The sequence below is a fragment of the Macrobrachium nipponense genome, chromosome 9, assembly GCF_015104395.2.
Source record: "Macrobrachium nipponense isolate FS-2020 chromosome 9, ASM1510439v2, whole genome shotgun sequence".
NCBI lineage: Eukaryota > Metazoa > Arthropoda > Malacostraca > Decapoda > Palaemonidae > Macrobrachium > Macrobrachium nipponense.
The window spans coordinates 10,508,647-10,528,761 of NC_061110.1; the positions used below are offsets into that span (position 1 = coordinate 10,508,647).

The window sequence follows — 20,115 nt, forward strand, 5'->3', positions numbered from 1 at the left end:
GCAACTGTGTAACCGTAAGTAACTAAATTATCTCATTGTTACCAATTTGGTGTTCGTTCAACTTACGCTTGTGGGTTAATAAATCGCATTAAAAGATTATTTATAGCTATTTAATAATGTATTAGTATTTATACTGTACAATAATTTGTAATGTCTTCTTTTTATCATATAAGATACGCTTAAAATTAAGGACCTCATAGCTTTGATTGCTGGCAATACTGTTTGGCTAAATTGTGAAATCGTGAACAATTGACAGTTCTGTTATATGTCACTTTTAGTATTTATTTATTATTGTTGTGTCTTGTGCAGTGTTAATATTATAGCTGAGGCTCAGATGGATCCATTGCATTGTAAGCAGTGTCGTCGTTATACTAATTATCCATTGTTTAAGGTGAAGCTAATTTTAGCTATTTATGGTAGCTCTGATCATAGGCCTAGGCTCTAGCAACCTATTGTTGATATCTGGATTGTCGTAGCCAGTTAGTCTAGGTTAGCGTAGGCTTTAATTAAAGAAAATGTGTTCAAAATATTAGTTATCACTTGATTATGTATGCATTTAAGTGAAAATTAGTAAAGGGTTCGCCGATTTTGATTATTTTCTTGTACTATTTTTCGTCATGGTAGTAGCTACATAAGCCTGGATGCTGGCTGATTCGAACCTTGGCTGATTCGGACCCATACTAATAATTTTATATTATAGCAATGGGTATTTCTATATGAGCATTCTGTATCGTTCGTCCCCGCGAATACGAAAGCCACCAGGAATTGGGGCGTCAAATGTATTTCGCCGTGTTTAGTACGAGCCCCTGGGGGTTAATTACAGTCGTCCGAATAAATATTCTTAAAATCTTGTTCATGGAGGGTAAAACCTGCATAGAAAAATCGGCCAATCATATGAAGGTCCGAATAAGCCTGGATAAAGGTCCGAATGAGCCAGTACATGGTCCGAATCAGCCAAGGTCCGAATAAGCCTGTTCCCTTCCATAGCTAGCTATGGGTTAAAATGCATGCTTTTAATGATACGTTTTTTCTTTCAGGAGTGTTGTACAAAGCTACAGAATCTAATAAAGTTTTAACAAAGCCCTCTACCAAGGATCTGAAAGACAAAAAAGACTTCCTCCAATACTTTTCAAGGTGACTGAACAAAGGTAACCCACAGAAGCCATACCACAGGAGACTCGGCAGAACTGAGGTGAATTGGAATTGCTTCATAGAAGAAGAGGTAAGTGAAGAATATACTTTATTAAATAGAAGCTTGTGGAGGAGATTGTACAGCTTTCATTGCTGTATACACTTTAGACAGTAGTAGAAGTTCTTTGCAGTATTCATTTATCGCCAGGTGCACTGCTTTCTGACCTTTAGTACTGTAAATCCTGTTTGTCATTTTCAAATTTCCTGTCCAACATCTTTAACTTTGCCTGTCTTCAGTTTTTGCCATTAAAGAGCAGAATGAAGAGTGAGTCTTATGATAATTTAGAAATGTGACTCAGTAGTCTCATTTATCATCTGTATCTTACCGCTTCCTCCAAAGTCCTCACCAGGAGCTTGTTCTCGGGTTTAGTTGTTGCATGATCTTACGACGTAGGACCTTCAGTTTGAAGGATTGGTCCGGCGTAAAGACTAGTTTTAATATTTTTCTAGATAGAGTACTAATGAGTATATTATGTCATTTGATTCTGATATTAATATCAGCATTAATATCGAGGAGTTGAAAATTACAAATTTTTAAAGGGAAAACAAACAACAAGACACAAACCTCCCCTCCCCCCCCTTAAGACTTACAATTTTATTTTTTTACTGGTATGATAATACAATTCTCTGTTACTTTCTGAATGATAGTAACCAGTTTAGAAGTTTCACTTTGGAACTGGATGTTTCTTTTGAAGAAGTTTGGTGCAATTTATAACACTTTGATATTGTTGTTTGTTAACTACACAGTTACTGTTAATAATGCTGTATATTCCTTCTTTTATATATACTTACCTTTAGTCTTATCTTTGAATGATGTTGTATATATCTTAATAAAAATGAAAATGTGCTTATTTCCCAGATGTGCATTGATTGTAAATATAATTCATATATACCTAAGTCATGTGGCTGACAGAGCAACCTCTTGAAAATTAAGTTAGGCAAGAAATGGACTTGGAGAAATGTTTTCAGGTTCTATAATTGCATGCTTTTGTGGTTTGCAATTGGTGTAGGGCATTAGAGAAGACATCTGAGTGTCATGAAGTAACATTTCTGCAGCAGATAATATCCTTTATCAGTATACTTAAACATGTACAAAATAAGTTTTACTTACCTTATGTAATGTTACTCCAGCTTTATAGTTGTTATACTTACCTCGTGAAGCTCTGTCAATCATCGCTGTTGGTAATTTTTCATTTTTATCCTTGTCCTACATAACCACATACAGCTGTCTTAAATATATGTTTAATGAATATTTTTATTTACCACAATTCCTTTCTGAAAGATTGAAATGTTTGAAGTGTCATTTACCTTCAAATTTATTATTCCCTTTTCAACTTTGTATGTACATTTTTATTGGTTCGATATTTTTTACCCTAATTTTTTATTTTCTTGTATTGTGCATTGTAGACTCTTCTTGGGACTTTTCACCTCTGGTAAACAGACATTTGAAGTAATAATTGTATGGAGTTCCTGGTCCCTTTGGCTTGGTCCATATGCATCACTGCATATTTCATAAATTATGTTTCATTTATAATAATTGCTGCATCAGTGATATTGAGTATTGTTTCACTTTTTATGTACTATACAAGCAGTCCCCGGGTTACGACGTTCCGAGGTTACGACGCTTTTCAATTATATTCATCAGACATTACTTCCAGGGTTACGACGCCCACAAAGCTCATCTGGCAGATGAAATATGATTCCAAAAATACAAAATAATCAATATTTGAAGGTTTTTTGATGAAAAATGCCATAAAGAATGCAGTTTTACATAGTTTTCAATGCAAACAGCATTAAAAGTAAAGGGACCCAAAAGCATTAAAAGTAAGGTTTTCTTAGGATTTTTGACGATGTTCCGGCTTACGACGATTTTCGGCTTACGACACGTCTCGAGAACGGAACCCCCGTCGTAACCCGGGGACTGCCTGTATATGTCTTTCTCTTGATGGTAAGTTTTGCCACCATAATTTGTCCAGTATTCAGCCTTTCTGTTCAAGGGTAAGAAATTGAGGAACATCTCAATGTTAAGTTTGTTGTCTTTGGTTCTAGGATGAATACATACTGTAGTAAGCATTTCTGAACTGTCACCTTTTAAGGCTTAGCCACCTCTACACATACAAACAAGAACCAGTAACTGGAAATGGACATGTATCTCAGTTTCTGACAACATTTAGAGAAGGATCATCTCACTGTCAGTAGAATGGCAAAACTTTTAGTGAACAGTTATAATTTTTTGTGCCTTCTAGCATTTGGAACATTTAAAAAATTTTTTGCACACTTAAAATCCTTGTACATTTTACAATCTTGGATGTTTTTCTTAATTCATTACATTTCTTTGAATTCAGTCAGTACCTATTGATCTGAGGTCTTTTTATGGTCTTGAATGATTACCATGACTTGTAAAACTAAAAGAAACTTCAAATTTCACAAACATTACCATCATTATTGTTTGGTTTAAAATTTCACTGATGAAGAGACAATCTATGGACACAAGTCTTTGCAGAAAGTAATGAAGTCATTGACCACATGAAATTTGTACTTCTCAGTTTTTTCCAAGCCCTATGGTCTTCCTTCTTTGTGCCTTTGTGGTTTGATCCCACTTTTTGTCCCTTTCATTAGATTTTTCTCCTGGCCTAGGAAAGGTGAGACCATTCCGTTACCCCCATCCATTGTTTCTTGTAAAATAGCAAAATTATATACTGTACCTTAATGTTTGTGGAGAATTTCATAAGTGAAATTACAGTAGTGTACTGTTAAGCTTGTTATTTGACATGCAGTGTTGATAGCTGTTTATGTGGATGTATGTTAATTTAATAATCACCCTGGCAATAATGGCAAAAAAGGTATAATGTTCACATTTTTTTTAACAAGATCTGGAGAATGCATATTTTTGTTGGATGTGTATACACAGAAAATTATATGCCTGCATATATTCTGTGTGAATATATACATCATTTAGACACTGCTGAAAAGAAAAAAAATAATTCTTGACTCATATTTTATTATTATGTTTTTTGTATCATATCATCTTTGGTAGATTCTTAAATACTCTGCATAAAGTAGAAAATATTTTACAAATCCAGGTTGGAGAGACCTGAATGGATATAGCCATAATTTACTGCGAATGTCAGATAGAGAAGGAGCCTGAGAGGAGTTCAAAGGTCAAGAGGTTGTATGAAGAATGTAGTGTGTTGCAAAACTAAATAATTTCATTTTCATAAAAAATAGTATCATATATTTTTCTACAATGTTGCTGTGGCAATGTTTTTCGTTTCTTAGTAAAGTAGAAAATGTTTTGAAAGATTATTCACACAATAAATACAAGGTAATCAAAGTCTTAAGCATAGCATGCTGTTTTTCGATTGCGTATCTACAGCATAGCAAAGAAATGTTTGCACATACCAGGTAAACATACGTATGTGTCTTAATAGAGAGTAAGTCGTATTCAAAAATAAACTACAGTTGGCAACAGAAAACTACTTTAAAAATAAAAAAAAAGGCTAGAAGTCCAGTCAAAACATCTTGTCCGATCAACCAAATAAATAACATAAAATTATTAACAACATATACAGGATACAGGAAAGACGTGTACTTTGAAGGCAATGAAATAAAAGTCAGTAACTATATATATATCATATATTGTAGTAAACATAGCTATGCGTTCCCACAGGCTTGGGAAGCACAGCAACCTTAATAAGTAACAAAAGACAGTGTTACAAGAAATGGTCAAAGTAGAAGAAATATGTGGAGTGTTACTTAGTAGGATCACTTACTCCAAGGATGATATTAGCCCTTGTTCATCGTTTGACAGATTCTGATCCAATTCTGCATTGGCCAGTGAGATTTAAAAAGTTGAATCACAAGAGTGATTATACCAAGCATCATTCCCCCTTATAGCTCAACTATTTGCTGCTAAACAAAATAGAATTAAGACTGTCAAAATACATTAAAGCATATCTTGTTTCCTTAGTTAGACTTTGACTAAATATGAGATTATCATATTTAGGCTTTTCATGAAATTAAGATCCACTTCTTGGTGTTTGTGTCTGAGGGATGTCTTGCAGAAAGCAATACTGATGAACTATTCATTCACATACTAGAGTGATGAATGGTACACTATCTCATAAAATAGTCCAGAATGATGAACTATCCATCTCATCAAGTAGTCAATGTCAGAGAATTTTTGTTTACATCATATGGATCTCAGCTTAGCTAAATGAAAAACAAAATTAATTAAGGCAACTGTGAAAATATTAAATATATTTCTTTTCCACAATGGAAACTATTAGAGCCTTGGTCTAAAAAAAATGCCTGTCAATGAACATGTGATAGAGATACGGTTAAACAAATTAATAAATACTAAATTTCACTGATGGAATAGGATATGGGGCTATGGGGGATCAAAATTCGGTTATTACCTTGAATAAAAACTTTTTAGATAGTCAATTTCCTTGATAAAAGAAGCCTTTATAAGTTGGGTGCAAGTCTCAATATCACTGACTACACCACAGTAAGTGTCGAAGCAAAGGTGACCCCCTTTTCAACACAGGAGAAAGACAAAGACAAAAGGACTTGTTCTAAAAATAAACCAGAGTGCATACAAGCCATGAAGTGATGTGAATACAGAAGGAAATGCAGAAATGTCACCCATTGAAAATTCACAACTATTAGTAAAGTCCCAGAAACAGAAAAGAAAATCAAAGGAAAACAAAGTCTAACCCTTAGGCACACCTTGCCTGAATAGTTCATCAAACTAGAGAAAATCTGAAGGCCTCCTTGACTTCATTTATTTATAGCATTATTTTATATCGTCATTAATATTAATACTACTATCAAACTGGGCACTGTGGCAGCTGAAGGTGTGTTTAAGGTACAGACAAATCTCTTAAAAATGATTTAGGCAAAGTCGTATTTATTCATCCGGAAATTCTTGGAAAGACAGTGAAGGAGGAGAGTATAAAAGGCATTCCTGGTTTCGACTTATAAATAGACACATGCCACGGAAAGAAAAAATGAAAATATTGTTCTATAAAACTTTAAAAGTTAACATAAAAATAGATGTGATAGTTAAGCAAGGCCGTGTTTATGAGGGTCATCATTCATATTTACTGTAATCAGGCTGGATTTGTTGATCAAGGAGGAGAAAATAGAAAAATGCAATATAGCCACTTCTGTAGAAATTTCAGCAAAAAACTTTTTTTAAAGAGGGGAAGAGTCAATCTTGATTGTCTGATGCACACTAAATTTAAGATAATTTCCATATACCGTAATTACAAACCCTAATTCCAATTGCTTCTGCCATAAAGAGCCCACCCTTACTGGGCATTAAAGCCTAAGCGGGATGAAAAAAGTTTGTAAGTCCCTATGGAAATGAGCAAAATGCTCTCCAGCCTTTGTAAGCCGTTCTGAATGGTGACCACGGTAGTGTGTATATCGGGGAAGGGAGGAAGGAAGACAACAGTTATATGAAGAAAGCCACTACACTGAAATGAAGCCAATATACTACCACTACTACATGCGTGATTTGTAAGACAGCGCAGAGAGAACACAAAAAGCAAAAGACTAATGAAATGTTAAAGCCGCAAGGAAAAAGGTACCTCCCATATCACTTACAATAGGCAATTACAATATAAAGATTCCTCATGTTTACATCTATATATCAGAACTTTCTCACAATGCCTTACATAATCACTGCACAACTGTCACTAGAGGCAACTCGCAGGAAATGAAACAGTATGGAAACGCAGACTGTGAAATCGTACAAAAGATTCAGCTTACTTACTACTTCTGTTAGAATTATGATGAAAACAGGCAGAAATCAATTGGTAAAAAAGGAAAAAATATCTATTTACAACTAACTTTGCATAACGTTTTATCACTAATAATGCCCAGTACCCCACTCAGCAACTTGCTCTCAGCCAGTGATTACATGAGCGTGCTTTCATGTAATTGAACATCCTGAACCACTGACTGACCAGTCATACATTTTGCTGTTACATGGAATTTCTGAAGAGAATTCCCAAACCTAAATGTTATACATTATTACATGCACATAACTGCAATGTGCCCAATTTTGGCTTAAACAGTATTACAATAATAAATTAAATCCTAAGAAACAATGATGAAAACTTACAGAAATCAATAAAACCTGTCATGCAGTGACAAATGAATCACTGTGTTCCCTGAAGTTTTCCATGCCCAGATAAAACACAACCAATAAGAGAGGGAACTTTGCAAAGCATGGCTTCCTTTGGAGCAGTAACAGTGGCTCTGCCCAACAGGTAAGTCATTGTTCTTCCACAATACTTAAAATAAAAAAACTAATGAATTTAGATATGAAAAACAACATTCTTAAACAATTTAAACCTCTGCAGCTACCTCACACTAAAATATATTATTTACAGTTGAAAACTTTGTAGCTCCACCAACAGATATGTTGATAATGCCTTATTTAGGGACAGAGAGAGAAGATGCAATACTAAAATCTAAATTTGTGTTTACATAAAGTCACCAACTTTGACAATCCAAAACAATCATGTCTCAAATACTCTTTCTTCACAATCTACCTAACATGTCATGTTTTTTCTTTGAATAATGCCTAAGGAGTCTACAGCAGTCGTTTAAACTATCATATATCTAAAAACCCTTTCCAATTTTGACACATCATGATTCTGTAAAAGAATTCAACCATCAATGGTCATACATCAAATTACACACTGTGAACATACACCTGCATTATAAATAGTACCTTTAAAAATTAAATAAATAAAATATTCACCACTGCCCGAGGCTTCCAATGTGTGAGTGTGTATGTAGTACATAATATATATATACATACATACATATACTATATATTACATATATATATATATAAAATGTATCGCGATCCACCCACCTTTCATTGCACTTTACAGAAAAACTGGAACCAGTAATTTCTTGTTAAGGTTACAATTAAATTAAATGAAACTTGGCAAAAAGAGACTACAGTTAAAAAGTACATAGCTTTTGAAGAGTTTATAGTCACAGCGTTTCAAGAGTTGATTTGACTGATAATGCCACGAATAAGCAAACTCTACTGTTGCGTTTCCACCACTTCCAACACAGAAACCACTTTATTAATTTAATAAGTTATTTTGAACCATATTGCCACACACCATATTGCCACACAGACTGACAAACTCTGATGTCCTGTCTCCCCTACCAGTGTAGAAACTATTCTTCAGCAATGTTCCAGGAGTTCGGACTAGTGCATTTGTGTTTTCAAAAACAACTAATCAAACGCTCAACTACAAGTTATTATATATAATATAATGCCTATTGGCTCCAGAGTCTTTTCTTTGAATCCATAGTAATACCTAATGCCCTTAAACTAGGGTAGTACAGTAGCAGTACACTTCATATGCATACAAACTCCAGCAGGATAATCGATAGATGGGAATGAGACGCAGCGTCCCATCAAGAGGATGAAAAGCTTGACATGTCATGCTTCGATAATAAAAACTAACACTTCTAAAATATCCAAATCCATTACAACAAACATCTGCTAGTCCCCAAACCAGCAACTATGTGAATATTACTTTATACAAGTCCACCAAATTCCACCCCCTTTAATACACCAGTATGAAAATAAGACTTCATACAAAATTTCATCAAAGTCAGTTATTCACAAAAAATCTGAATAAATTAAAAAGCAGCTAAAATATTGACTATTCTTGCTCTGAAAGGCACTTTGTTTTGTGTAAACGGTAGATGCTACACCAGTTCTATTTTGTATATTTTTGATATACTTTAATTATATACTGTACTTTGTATACTGAATTCTTCAATAACTACTATTGTATCATAATAGAGGAATTCGCAGCTGCTTTGTGTACATACGATATGGTATAGTATATCTTTTCTATATATCTAAATATAATAAAAACTAAATAAGAATTCACAATATATACTTGGATACTTCTGTAATGCCCATCCCATCCCAAAACCGTCCAAGCCATCACATTCTATAATAATAATTATAATAAGTGGTCCCAACTTGTATTAAAACAGTGGGCTTTAAACTGGTAAACCCTGGAGAAAAAATCTGAACACAGGATTAGGCAAAAATACATTTTTTTTTTTTTTTGTAGTTGATACAAACCTATTTTTAAATGGTGATAAAAAAAGTACAGTACTGTATCTGGAAAATAGCTTCCAGAAAATACTACTGTATTTCTTCTGTAACAGGAGCCTTATGTAACACCAAATGAGTGTTAGGGCTTAAAAAAGTAAATACCGTAAGTATGCTTTCTTGTGATAATATGTGAATTGTCCTTCACAGAAAAATTGAATGCACCAAAAAAAATAAAGTTCCAAACCAGGCTCATAATTTTGTTTAAATTTTGGATTTCTTTGAGACTGTAAATACAGTCTAACTAAAAGTTAAACAATAATTCTTGATTCAAATTCAGTGCTTCTTCAGCTTCTTGTTGAGGTAGGAGTCTGCATAATGACCACCAAGGCCTTGGGAATGCTGTCCAACATAGCCATTCTCTGGACTGGGCTCTGGGGAAGGAAGAATATGATTTGACTTGCGCTTCTGACCAGTTGGTGGAGTAGAAAATCCTACAGGAGGGACGAAAGTGTGTGGAGGGGGTCCCATTCCCTTAGCAGGAGTTAGGTACAGGGGGTTAAGGAGCCTGGGGTGGTGGTGCAGAGCTGATGGATGAAGCACAGGAGGCTGTAACATGGCAGGGGGGGGTGCCATGGGAGGAGGAGACCAGGTAGTACTTACTCTAGATGAAACCGGGGAAGCAAATATGAAGGCTGGGGCGGAAGATACTGGTGGAGGGGGTGGGGGTTGGTCCATTGTTGGGGGAGGGGGAGCAACATGGGTGGGCAAGTAATGGCTGGGATGGTCATGACGAACTGGGCCATCACCAAGCAGGGCAGGCTTTGGGTGTTGGGCAGCTGCAGTCAACAACATAGACATCAGCTGACTGGATGGGTAAGGTGGTGGTGGAGCAGTTGTTGTGATATGGGGAGGGGGTGGAGGCAAGAGTGCAGCAGATACCATAGGTGGATGGGCTGTAGGTACCATTGTTGGGTGGGTATGTGTAAGGGTTAAGGGTGGTGGGGCAGGTGCTTGTTCTCCTGGTGATAAAGACCCCAGTAACTGTTGCAAGTTATGTGCATTTGAAAGCAGAGTTGAAATAGTCCCCTGCAGGTCATCTTTTGTCGTTTTGGGAACTGACAGCCCAGGCAAACTGGTTAAAAGGCCAGAGAGAAATGGGCCCAAGCTGCTCTCAGTTTCAACACCATTCACAGCTGGAGCTTCTTCTTCCCAGGATCCTCCATTGTATGGCCCTGAACCAGGGGTTGGAAGTAGTGGGCCCTGCAATATATAAAAAAAGCAAAATATGCATATATGAGTAACAGAACTGCCTCACAAATTTCCTGAAAAAGCACTAGTTTAGTCTTTCATGTTTCTCTTCTAACAGTAACTCTTTAGGTGGAGTTTTATTTAAATGAGAATGTTGTAGATATCCCCAACCTTTTGAACTATTCAAACAGAGCCTCTTTTTCCAAGTAACCTCTTGTATACTATACAACCTAGGGGAGTTTTTTATATACAGGACAGATGTATTAACTATTACTGTAATATGGTGAAGCATCTATCAATGAATACTTTTATCATAGCACAACTATTTTACCTTTCCAAGCTAATCATCAGAATGAACATAATAAAAAAATTATTATATGGGGGAGGGGGGGAGGGGGACTTACCTTTGTAGCCTTATTGGTGCCATTTTTAGTAAACCCATTTCTGTAGCTGCTTTTCATAGAACTGGTTCCATTATTTTGGACCTTACTCGATGGGTATCCATTCCTGCCTTCTGATGGGTTTACTGTCTGGGGGGATTGTGGGTCTCCTTGCTGAACCAGTGACTGAAGAAGACCAAGTACATGAGGACTTGCCAAAAGGTTAGAATTTGTGCTTGCCTGCTGCAGCTGTGCCTGTTGCTGTTGTTGCGTCTGTTGCTGCTGCTGTTGCTGTTGCTGCTGCTGCTGTTGCTGTTGCTGCTGCTGCTGTTGCATTTGCATCTGAGCTGCTAAGAGAATCACTAAAGCTGCCTGGGCATTGCTGTTCAGACCATTTGCTGACGTAGTGGGTGATGGAGGTGGTGGAGGGTGAGGCTGAGGAGGACGTATTGCAGGAGGCCTATTTGCTCCTCTTGGAGGCCCTGAAGGGGGAGGTGGCCCTGCCCCCTCTCCTCTCCCACCGCCTAAATTTTGTATTTGGGTCAATATGATGTTTTGCAGGCTGGTAGCAACTGAGGGGAAAAAAAGCACTCGACTAACAATCTGTTTTCACGATATACCATAGATATGCCAAATATCTTTCTGAATCCATATTAGGGGCACAAAATGTAAAAAGGGATTTTGACGTAGGAAAAATCTACTTCTGGGATCGACCTGTGTCACCCGGTGGAAAATCCCTGTAGCTCATTTTTCAAGTATAAATACTTCTATATAATTCTAACTTTTGTCAGAGAAGGGAATTTAGCAGAAATTAATGAAATGGAAAATGATAAGCCTTTGTTTTAAGAAACATTCTGGAAAGATTGTAAAAATAAAAGCCAGAGCCAAAGAAGTACTTCAGGTCCTTTATATACTCACATGCAGGGTTGTGTTTGGTGAGATTCTGTAGCTGTGAGAATACTTTATTTGTTGGAGGTTCTGGCAACAATGCCGATTTCTTTTTCAGACCCTACGAAACAGCAATACGTGTCAATAAAACACAAATGTTGTCATTAGTGGACTGCCGTAATACTAGAGCATCAAACTGTGACTTACAGTAATTCATAATATATCATGACCAAATATACTTGTTACTAGATTCACATTAGCTGCTTCTTGTCGAACATATTCAAACTTCACAATTCCAGATGTTCACCTTCATAGGTGCAAGTAAGCTAAAACTCAAGCTCTCTACTGAAATTAACCAACCAAGTAAGCTCTGAAATAAAAGCACTCACATGAACTTCAGGTCCATAATGAGATTCTTTATATATCAGTTGCCTTCTATCTACCCTTTATAGAATACTACTGACTCTGGCAGACAATTGTAGTCAGAATTCATGATTGCTTTACCATTCTCTTCTTGTAAGTCACATACTCTTTTCCCACTTACACCTAAATAAAACACACTATAATATATGGTATGATGCATATATGTATGACCACTTTCCTTACTCTCACCTACTGGGCCTAAAGTATATAAACACTTGGCTCCAAGTATCCTGTGTCTAGGGTGATATTTCCCCCCGCCCCTTTTTTTTTTAACTGTTACACCTAACATTGCAGCTCCTTATGTTGTGATCTTTTTCTTTTACCTACCCTTGATATAACTGTTTGCATTCTGTAAACAAAAGCATACACAATCGATACAAGTTCAGGCTTATACAGGCAGTCCCCGGGTTACGACGGGGGTTCCGTTCTTGAGACGCGCGTAAGCCGAAAATCGCCGTAAGCCGGAACATTGTCAAAAATCCTAAGAAAACCTTACTTTTAATGCTTTAGGTGCATTCAAAACTATGTAAACTGCATTCTTATTGCATTTATCATCAAAAAAACCTTTAAATATTGATTATTTTGCATTTTTGGTGTCATATTTTATCTGCCAGATCAGCGTTTGTAGGCGTCGTAACCCTGGAAATAATTTCTGATGAATATAATTGAAAAGTGTCGTAACCTCGGAACGTCGTAAGCCGAGACCGTCTCACCTTTCAATTCACCAGTTACCCTCTAACTAACCTAACTAACTTTGAGTGATAATCCTCTCTGCAGAAGTTTTGACAATTTTTTTTTATAATTGGTTGGAATGTTTGTAAGAAACTTTCCCTGAGGACAAATTCTTCTCAGGTTCCCATATTCACTGCAGAGTTCAACAACCCTTTTTTAGACTCTACTCAACTTAGCAATGCAAGTACGTAATGTGTGTATTACTTTATTTAGTTAGACCCCCACATTTTTCCATGTATTTTCATATTTCTAAGTTTTTAAGTAGATAAGCTCATGAGTATGCCTATTCCAAAAAATGTCCCCCAAAGAGAAGATGAATAAATCACTTCAATCTACTTTGCTAAATAACTTGTAAGCAAAACTGTAATACTAAAGCTAACATGAAGGGATATGAACATAAACAGGGATGCTTTCAAGTTCTCAAACTGAATTTTAGTCTGTCATCACGTAACTCAACTATTCTATTACAAGACTAAACAGACTTACCGGGTCATTCAATATCTTCATATAGATGTTAATCGCTCGGACTCCTGGTATGCAATACTGCACCCTAATGTTGTGGCCTCGTAACTGGTAGTTATTGAGTGAGGTCTGGGTCTCTTCTGCTTCTTCCCAATTTGTAAATTCAACCAGACCCCAGTCTTGTAGGGCTCCGTTGCGCATGGCAATCTGAGTGAAGTCATAGTAGTTGTTAAGTGACCTGTGCACAGTTTAGCAAGTGACAGACATATCACACTGTTTTAACACAAAAATATACAATTGATGAAAGATTTCAAAAACTTCATGCTTTACCTGGCAGTAAGGAGGATTGGTCACTTTGCTGAAGATTCTTCTGAATTCACCCATGTCCCTGTAGTCTTTGGGAAGCTGGTCCACATACAGACAGGTGGAATGAAGTGACGCAAAGGTCACGTGACTTGGATCCAACCAGTCACAAACCAGGATGTTTCCCATGAGCTCACGGCCATCAAGCAGAGACTTAGCTTGGAGGGCAACCTCCTTGGTTACGTATTCAATGAAGCCGTAGCCTTTACTTTCACCTGTTGAAACAAAACACAAAATGGCAAAGTTGAATATATTACGTTTAGAGGTTAAGCAAATATGTTTAATGCATTAATATCTGGGGCTATTATGAAGGAATTGTAATATTCATTGCTCCTTTTGAGGGTTAAAGCTAAACTGTATTAATTAAATTACTAATACACAGATAATCACATATCCAGTACAGGGCAGTGTATGTCAGTTTTAAAGGTTGGTGGATGTGACATAAATTAGCATCCTTTATAACATGCATAATGCTTTGTGAACAGCTGTTCACTGAGACGTTGGTGTTCTTCAAAGAATAGTTGTTGCCTTTGCTCAGTTGAGTATCATGCTTCTTGGAGGTCCCTTACTGTGTTGCATGAATGAAGAGTTTGCCTTGATTAAAGTCTCTCTTCAAAAGAAATGCCTGTTGCTCACTAAAACTGGGACATTTTTGGAAGGAGAAATTCAGAATTATTCCATGACCTTTAATATGTATCAGTATTAAACAATTGCTGGGTGAGCTTCTGAGCAGTCAGGATTCATATAAAACACTTTTCTTTCACTCTGCAATCAATGGGATGTTGACAAGCCTCCCTCACCTGCAGTAACTGCAAAATTGACGTACAAAGGGGTTCGTAGTGTGAACGCACATGAAATTTAAATTTGCCTCAAGAGTTAAAATTATCTCGTTTATTCCAAATCTCTCTACTTTACTAGGAATGCACTCCAAATGAGCCTATCCATTGGAATCACTACTTGATTTCAAATGCACAGTGATGCAACTAGCAAGGAATATGTGTGTGTTGGGGGGAGGGGGGGATTCTTTAAAGGTAGGAATCTCAACATGGAGAAGTTATTCCTCCTCATTCCAGACTCTGGCTGTCTCTGCCGACCACCACTCACTAGCCAGCGAACACGAGTCAATAAAATACGTCACTTGTGTTGATACAACGAAAATGACATGAACGTTCATACGTTCCTGAAGACGAGGAATGGGATCAATAATTGCATACATCAGTAAGGTGAAACAAAATCGAGCAAAGTATACATCATCTGTTCACACAAAAATGCTATAATAAGTCTTTCATTAACATCGTAGATATATACCCAGAAATGATGTCAAGTCACAAGAAAAGATAAAAGATGGTAGACTAAATTTTGACGATAGTGACATAAGACATTCTGTTCAGACGCCATGCTTCAGTCATAACGTATACAGGCTACCCTCACAATGAATGTCCTATGGTGGTAGTACTAACTTGATTCTAAGTTTATACGGTACATACTTTTCACTACTACCCGAGACGTAATCATAAACGAAATGAGCCGCCAAAGAACCGCAGAGTTTTGAAAGTGTAATCATTGAAAATTATTTGTAAAAACTCTGAAGACTCATCGCGTTCCGTATGATAATAATATAATAATGATTTATTGAATATAATGGCAGAATTTACAGAATTTACTTTGTACAGAATTCTCTCAATAGTCATTAGAAGAATTGAGAGGATTCTGTATAAAATAAGTTCTGTAAATTCTGCCATTATATTCAATAAAGCATGTTTGAAAGAAGGTCTGTTTCCAGCATACACAATAATAATAATAATAATAATAATAATAATAATAATAATAATAATATTGGGATATGAAGGCACAGTAAGTTCTCCATAGAACCCCAGCCATATAAACAAGAGCTGCTATATTTATAAAATGGAAATAAGAAACCATCTAAGTTTATTTATACTGACATACGTTGCAAAAGTATCTATGCTCCGAAAACTTTAAACTGAGTGTGCGAGAAATGCTGTAAACTGCCTGAGTAGAAAATACAGCAGCACAGTAAGATCCTACCCATGTGAACTATCGAGAGAGACTGAAAGTTTCCAGCCCTGTCATTGGCTTATATCAACAACCAATCAGGACCTGTCATTGGCTTATATCAACAACCAATCAGGAGCGTCGTAAGTGAGTGGCCTAGACACCAAAGGCACGGTTGATGAGAATCTACTATAGTACTGAACTGGCACAGCAACAAAATGACTGTCGGCTCAAGAAACGCACAAAAAAAGGGCCAGAAAGCGGTTCCGCGAAAATATAATTATTATGCGTCTGAGAGAGAAACAATTAATTTCGTATAATTGTCAGTCGAGGGGAGAATGATAAATCGGAAATTAAAACTCTTAACTCTGATTCTTCCCTCCAATTCACTTAAGGAGAATGACGGGGAATCTTCAGTTCACACAAACGAGGATTATTATTATTATTATTATTATTATTATTATTATTATTATTATTATTATTATCATCATTATTATTCAGCATGCTTATGAAACAAGGTTAGCTATACTGATACCCCTAGCTAATCTGCATGGAAAGCAATGTCCAAAATATGTAAATAAAATCGTCATAAAATTATGAAAATTATGTGGAACATTAACAAAATTATCATAAAATTGTTAAACATTAATAAAATGTCCAAATATGTAAATAAAATAGTAATAAAATTATGTGGAACATTAACAATATTATCATAAATTTGTTAAACATTATTAAAATGTCCAAATATGTAAATAAAATCGTCATAGAATTATGTTGAGCATAATAAACTTATCATAAAATTGTTAAACATTAATAAAATGATCATAAAATAAGATTACATTGAACATTATAGTTAAAGGTATCTAAAAAAAAAGTGCAAAAGGAAATTATTAAGTTTGCCTGAAATCAATTTACAACTCAAACTGTGATATAATATTGAAGTATTCAAATTTTACCTTAGTTCAGTAACACACAAATCCTTTTTACGGCTGTAGAACAATTAAACGTTTTCGGTTTAATTCTTCATATTTAAGCAGTGTTTATTTATACTATATAGGTAGTTATATTTATAATCACGGCTATTTTACGCATACCAGGCATATTTTAAAGTATTACACTGCAATGATTATAAAAATAACGATGTATGCACTTGTTGTCAATAAGCACATTTTAATAATAAGAGTTGGACCACAGTTTTCTCGAGTAAAAATTCATACATAATCTGTAGATGTAAAAAGGATATATATATATATATATATATATATATATATATATATATATATATATGTATGTATATGTTATATGTTATGTATAATGCGTTTATAATTTATGACTAAAACAAAGCAAATAATCTGAGGAAGATAAGATTCGTAATTAAACTTCGGGGACCGAGAGAGAGAGAGAGAGAGAGAGAGAGAGAGAGAGAGAGAGAGAGAGATGACTTAACCCCACTTAAACTAATACACGAGCAATTCAAAACAAAAACTGGAGATTCAATTTGCCCATCGCTCCGAGTTCCACAGGACCGTGAAATCACTCTCCCCTCTCTTTGGGCAAATAAAATCTTTTAGGGGGGGGAGGGGAATATACATTTTTTTTATTATCAAAACACGAGGCCGACGGGGACGGCATACCAGTGAGTTTGTATGTTTGTTTGTTTGTATGGTGTTTTTACGTTGCATGGAACCAGTGGGTTATTCAGCAACGGGACCAACGGCTTGACGTGACTTCCGAACCACGTCGAGAGTGAACTTCCATCGCCAGAAATACACATCTCTGACCCCTCAAATAGAATGCCCGAGAATCGAAATCGCGGCCACCGAGGTGGCAGGGCCAAGACCATACCGATCACGCCACTGAGGCGCTCTGAGTTTGTATGTAACAAATATGAGTTCATGTTTGAAAAAGGTGAAATACTGGAAGCTTATAGTTGAAGGAAGTGAAAAATGAGTTTTGAAATGTCAAAGTCTTTGTGAGTTTTGAGGAACACGAAACGAGATTCCTGGCATATGGAGTTTGTCAGAGAACTGCCTCGATGTCAGAAGGACAAACAGGTGTTATTTTGTTTTAGAACATCCTGATACTGACAATGCTGATTTCAGTTTGGCTCAAATATGATTGATGATAATTTCGAAAACGATGAAATATTATCATTAGATATATAAATATACAATTTATTTAATATATATATATATATATATATATATATATATATATATATATAAGTATATATAAGTGAATACCACAGGAAAATGATAGAAATCCAAGCGCTTTCGTCTTTACTAAGACATGTCAATGTCTTAGTAAAGACGAAAGCGCTTGGATTTCTGACTATCATTTTCCTGTGGTATTCGCTTATTTAATGGAGTCACGTGCATCTACTGTGATTTTTTAAATATATATATATATATATATATATATATATATATATTATATATTAGTATATATATATATTATATATATATAGTATATATACTATATATATATATATCTATATATATATATAGTATCATCTAGTATATATATATAGTATATATATATATATATAATATCTAGGATATATATAGAGAGAGAGAGAGAGACCGAGAGAGAGAGATGAGAGAGGGAGAGACGAGAGAGAGAGAGAGCGAGAGAGAGAGAGAGAGCTAAAACCTGATCATTCAAAGTTAAAAGTCGAAACAACAGCTAGAAAAAAAAAAACTAATGTTATTTACAGAGACCTGCTTGGCAACGATATTGGTAAATGTGACAGAAATTAATATAAAGAAAGGCGAAAAATACAGCAAAATGTAATGAGTTTAATTTAGAAAATTTCACGGGACTTTAAATCATCTGAAATTTGTGCGGACTATTAAGGATGTTCGTTACCATTTCCAGTTAACATGTTCGGATGTTAAGTGAAAATGTATACGAAGGTGACTCGCCTTATAAGAAGTATAAAACACTCGAAGGTGACTCGTCTTTTTAAAAAAAACATAAAACAAGGGAAAGAGGAAAAAGTTAAATAAGGGATAAAGCACAAGAAACTCTAGATTTATACTGGAATTGAAACGGGACAACTTGAAAACCTCAAGGAAAAACACACGGCAAAGTTCTTGGACAAATGAAAAAATATATATATATGAAGAGATCCGTCTGGGTAAATCTGGAGGATGAGGGGTATAATATAGGGTTAAGTTGGGTTATATGAGAAGGAGATGTAGGTTGAGGAAGCATGATAATGATGATGAGACAAGGAGAAGGCAACCAATCCCTAACACATTAATAACAATTAAGCTGGTCTGAATCTCTCTCTCTCTCTCTCTCTCTCTCTCTCTCTCTCTCTCTCTCTCTCTCTCTCATTAGGACGCCGTCGTGAATGAACAGTAAAACCTGCTCCTAGAGATGATGATAAGTGAGCACAAGATGTCTTCTCTTAGGATGGATTAACAAGTCTTTGGGACATTCTAATCCTTGTAACTCTCTCTCTCTCTCTCTCTCTCTCTCTCTCTCTCTCTCTCTCTCTCTCTCTCATTCATTAGGACGCTGTGAATGAACAGTAAAACCTGCTCCTACAGATAAGTGAGCACAAGCTATCTCCTCTTAGGATGGACTAACAGGTCTTTGAGACATCCTAATCCTTGTAACTCTCTCTCTCTCTCTCTCTCTCTCTCTCTCTCTCTCTCTCTCATTAGGACGCTGTGAATGAACTGTAAAACCTGCTCCTACAGATAAGTGAGCACAAGATATCTCCTCTTAGGATGGACTAACAGGTCTTTGAGACATCCTAATCCTTGTAGGAACTCCCCCTCACCTGTCTTTTCGGATCTCATGAGGAAGCAGTAGGACACCTCGCCGAAGGAGGCGACGAGGGACCCGAACTCCTCCTCGGTGTAGCCGGCGGGCAGCCTGGCGACGCACAGGAGTCCTTCTGTGTTGGAGGGCGAGATGGTGACCTTGTGACCCCTGAGGGTATGTTGGCTGGACTTCGCCCACGTCTCCAGGACCTCCGGCTCGGCCAGGAGGACTCGCGCCGACCCGTTGGAGGGCTGTAGCTGGACGCTGTGGACCAGGTAGCCCGACAGAAGTTCTCGTACCTCCTGTTGGGGAGGAAGAAGAAAGAGAGAATTTGTCATTATTGATTGATTGATTTAGGACTGCTAAAACTGGCGTCACAACACCAAAGTTATTAACCTTCATTATTATTACTTATTATTATTTCATTAATATCTGAATCAATGAAAAAATAATATGATTTTAATTGTTATAGTACATATTATTTATATTTAAACGTGAACTGAATTATTATTGATTGATTGA

General features: G+C 36.1%; 1 protein-coding gene across 2 annotated transcripts; it reads right to left on the reverse strand.

Annotated features, from left to right (window-relative positions):
- Positions 1-4,812: 4,812 nt before the first annotated feature.
- On the reverse strand, positions 4,813-19,895 carry LOC135218236 (ribonucleoprotein PTB-binding 1-like; the record flags this gene model as incomplete). 2 transcript variants are annotated; one of them, XM_064254390.1, is given in 6 exon segments in its annotated part: positions 4,813-10,564; positions 11,173-11,504; positions 11,851-11,941; positions 13,462-13,644; positions 13,768-14,015; positions 19,610-19,895. In XM_064254390.1, coding segments are annotated over 6 exon segments (2,067 nt in total), but the record flags the coding sequence as incomplete, so codon positions are not given.
- Positions 19,896-20,115: the final 220 nt, after the last annotated feature.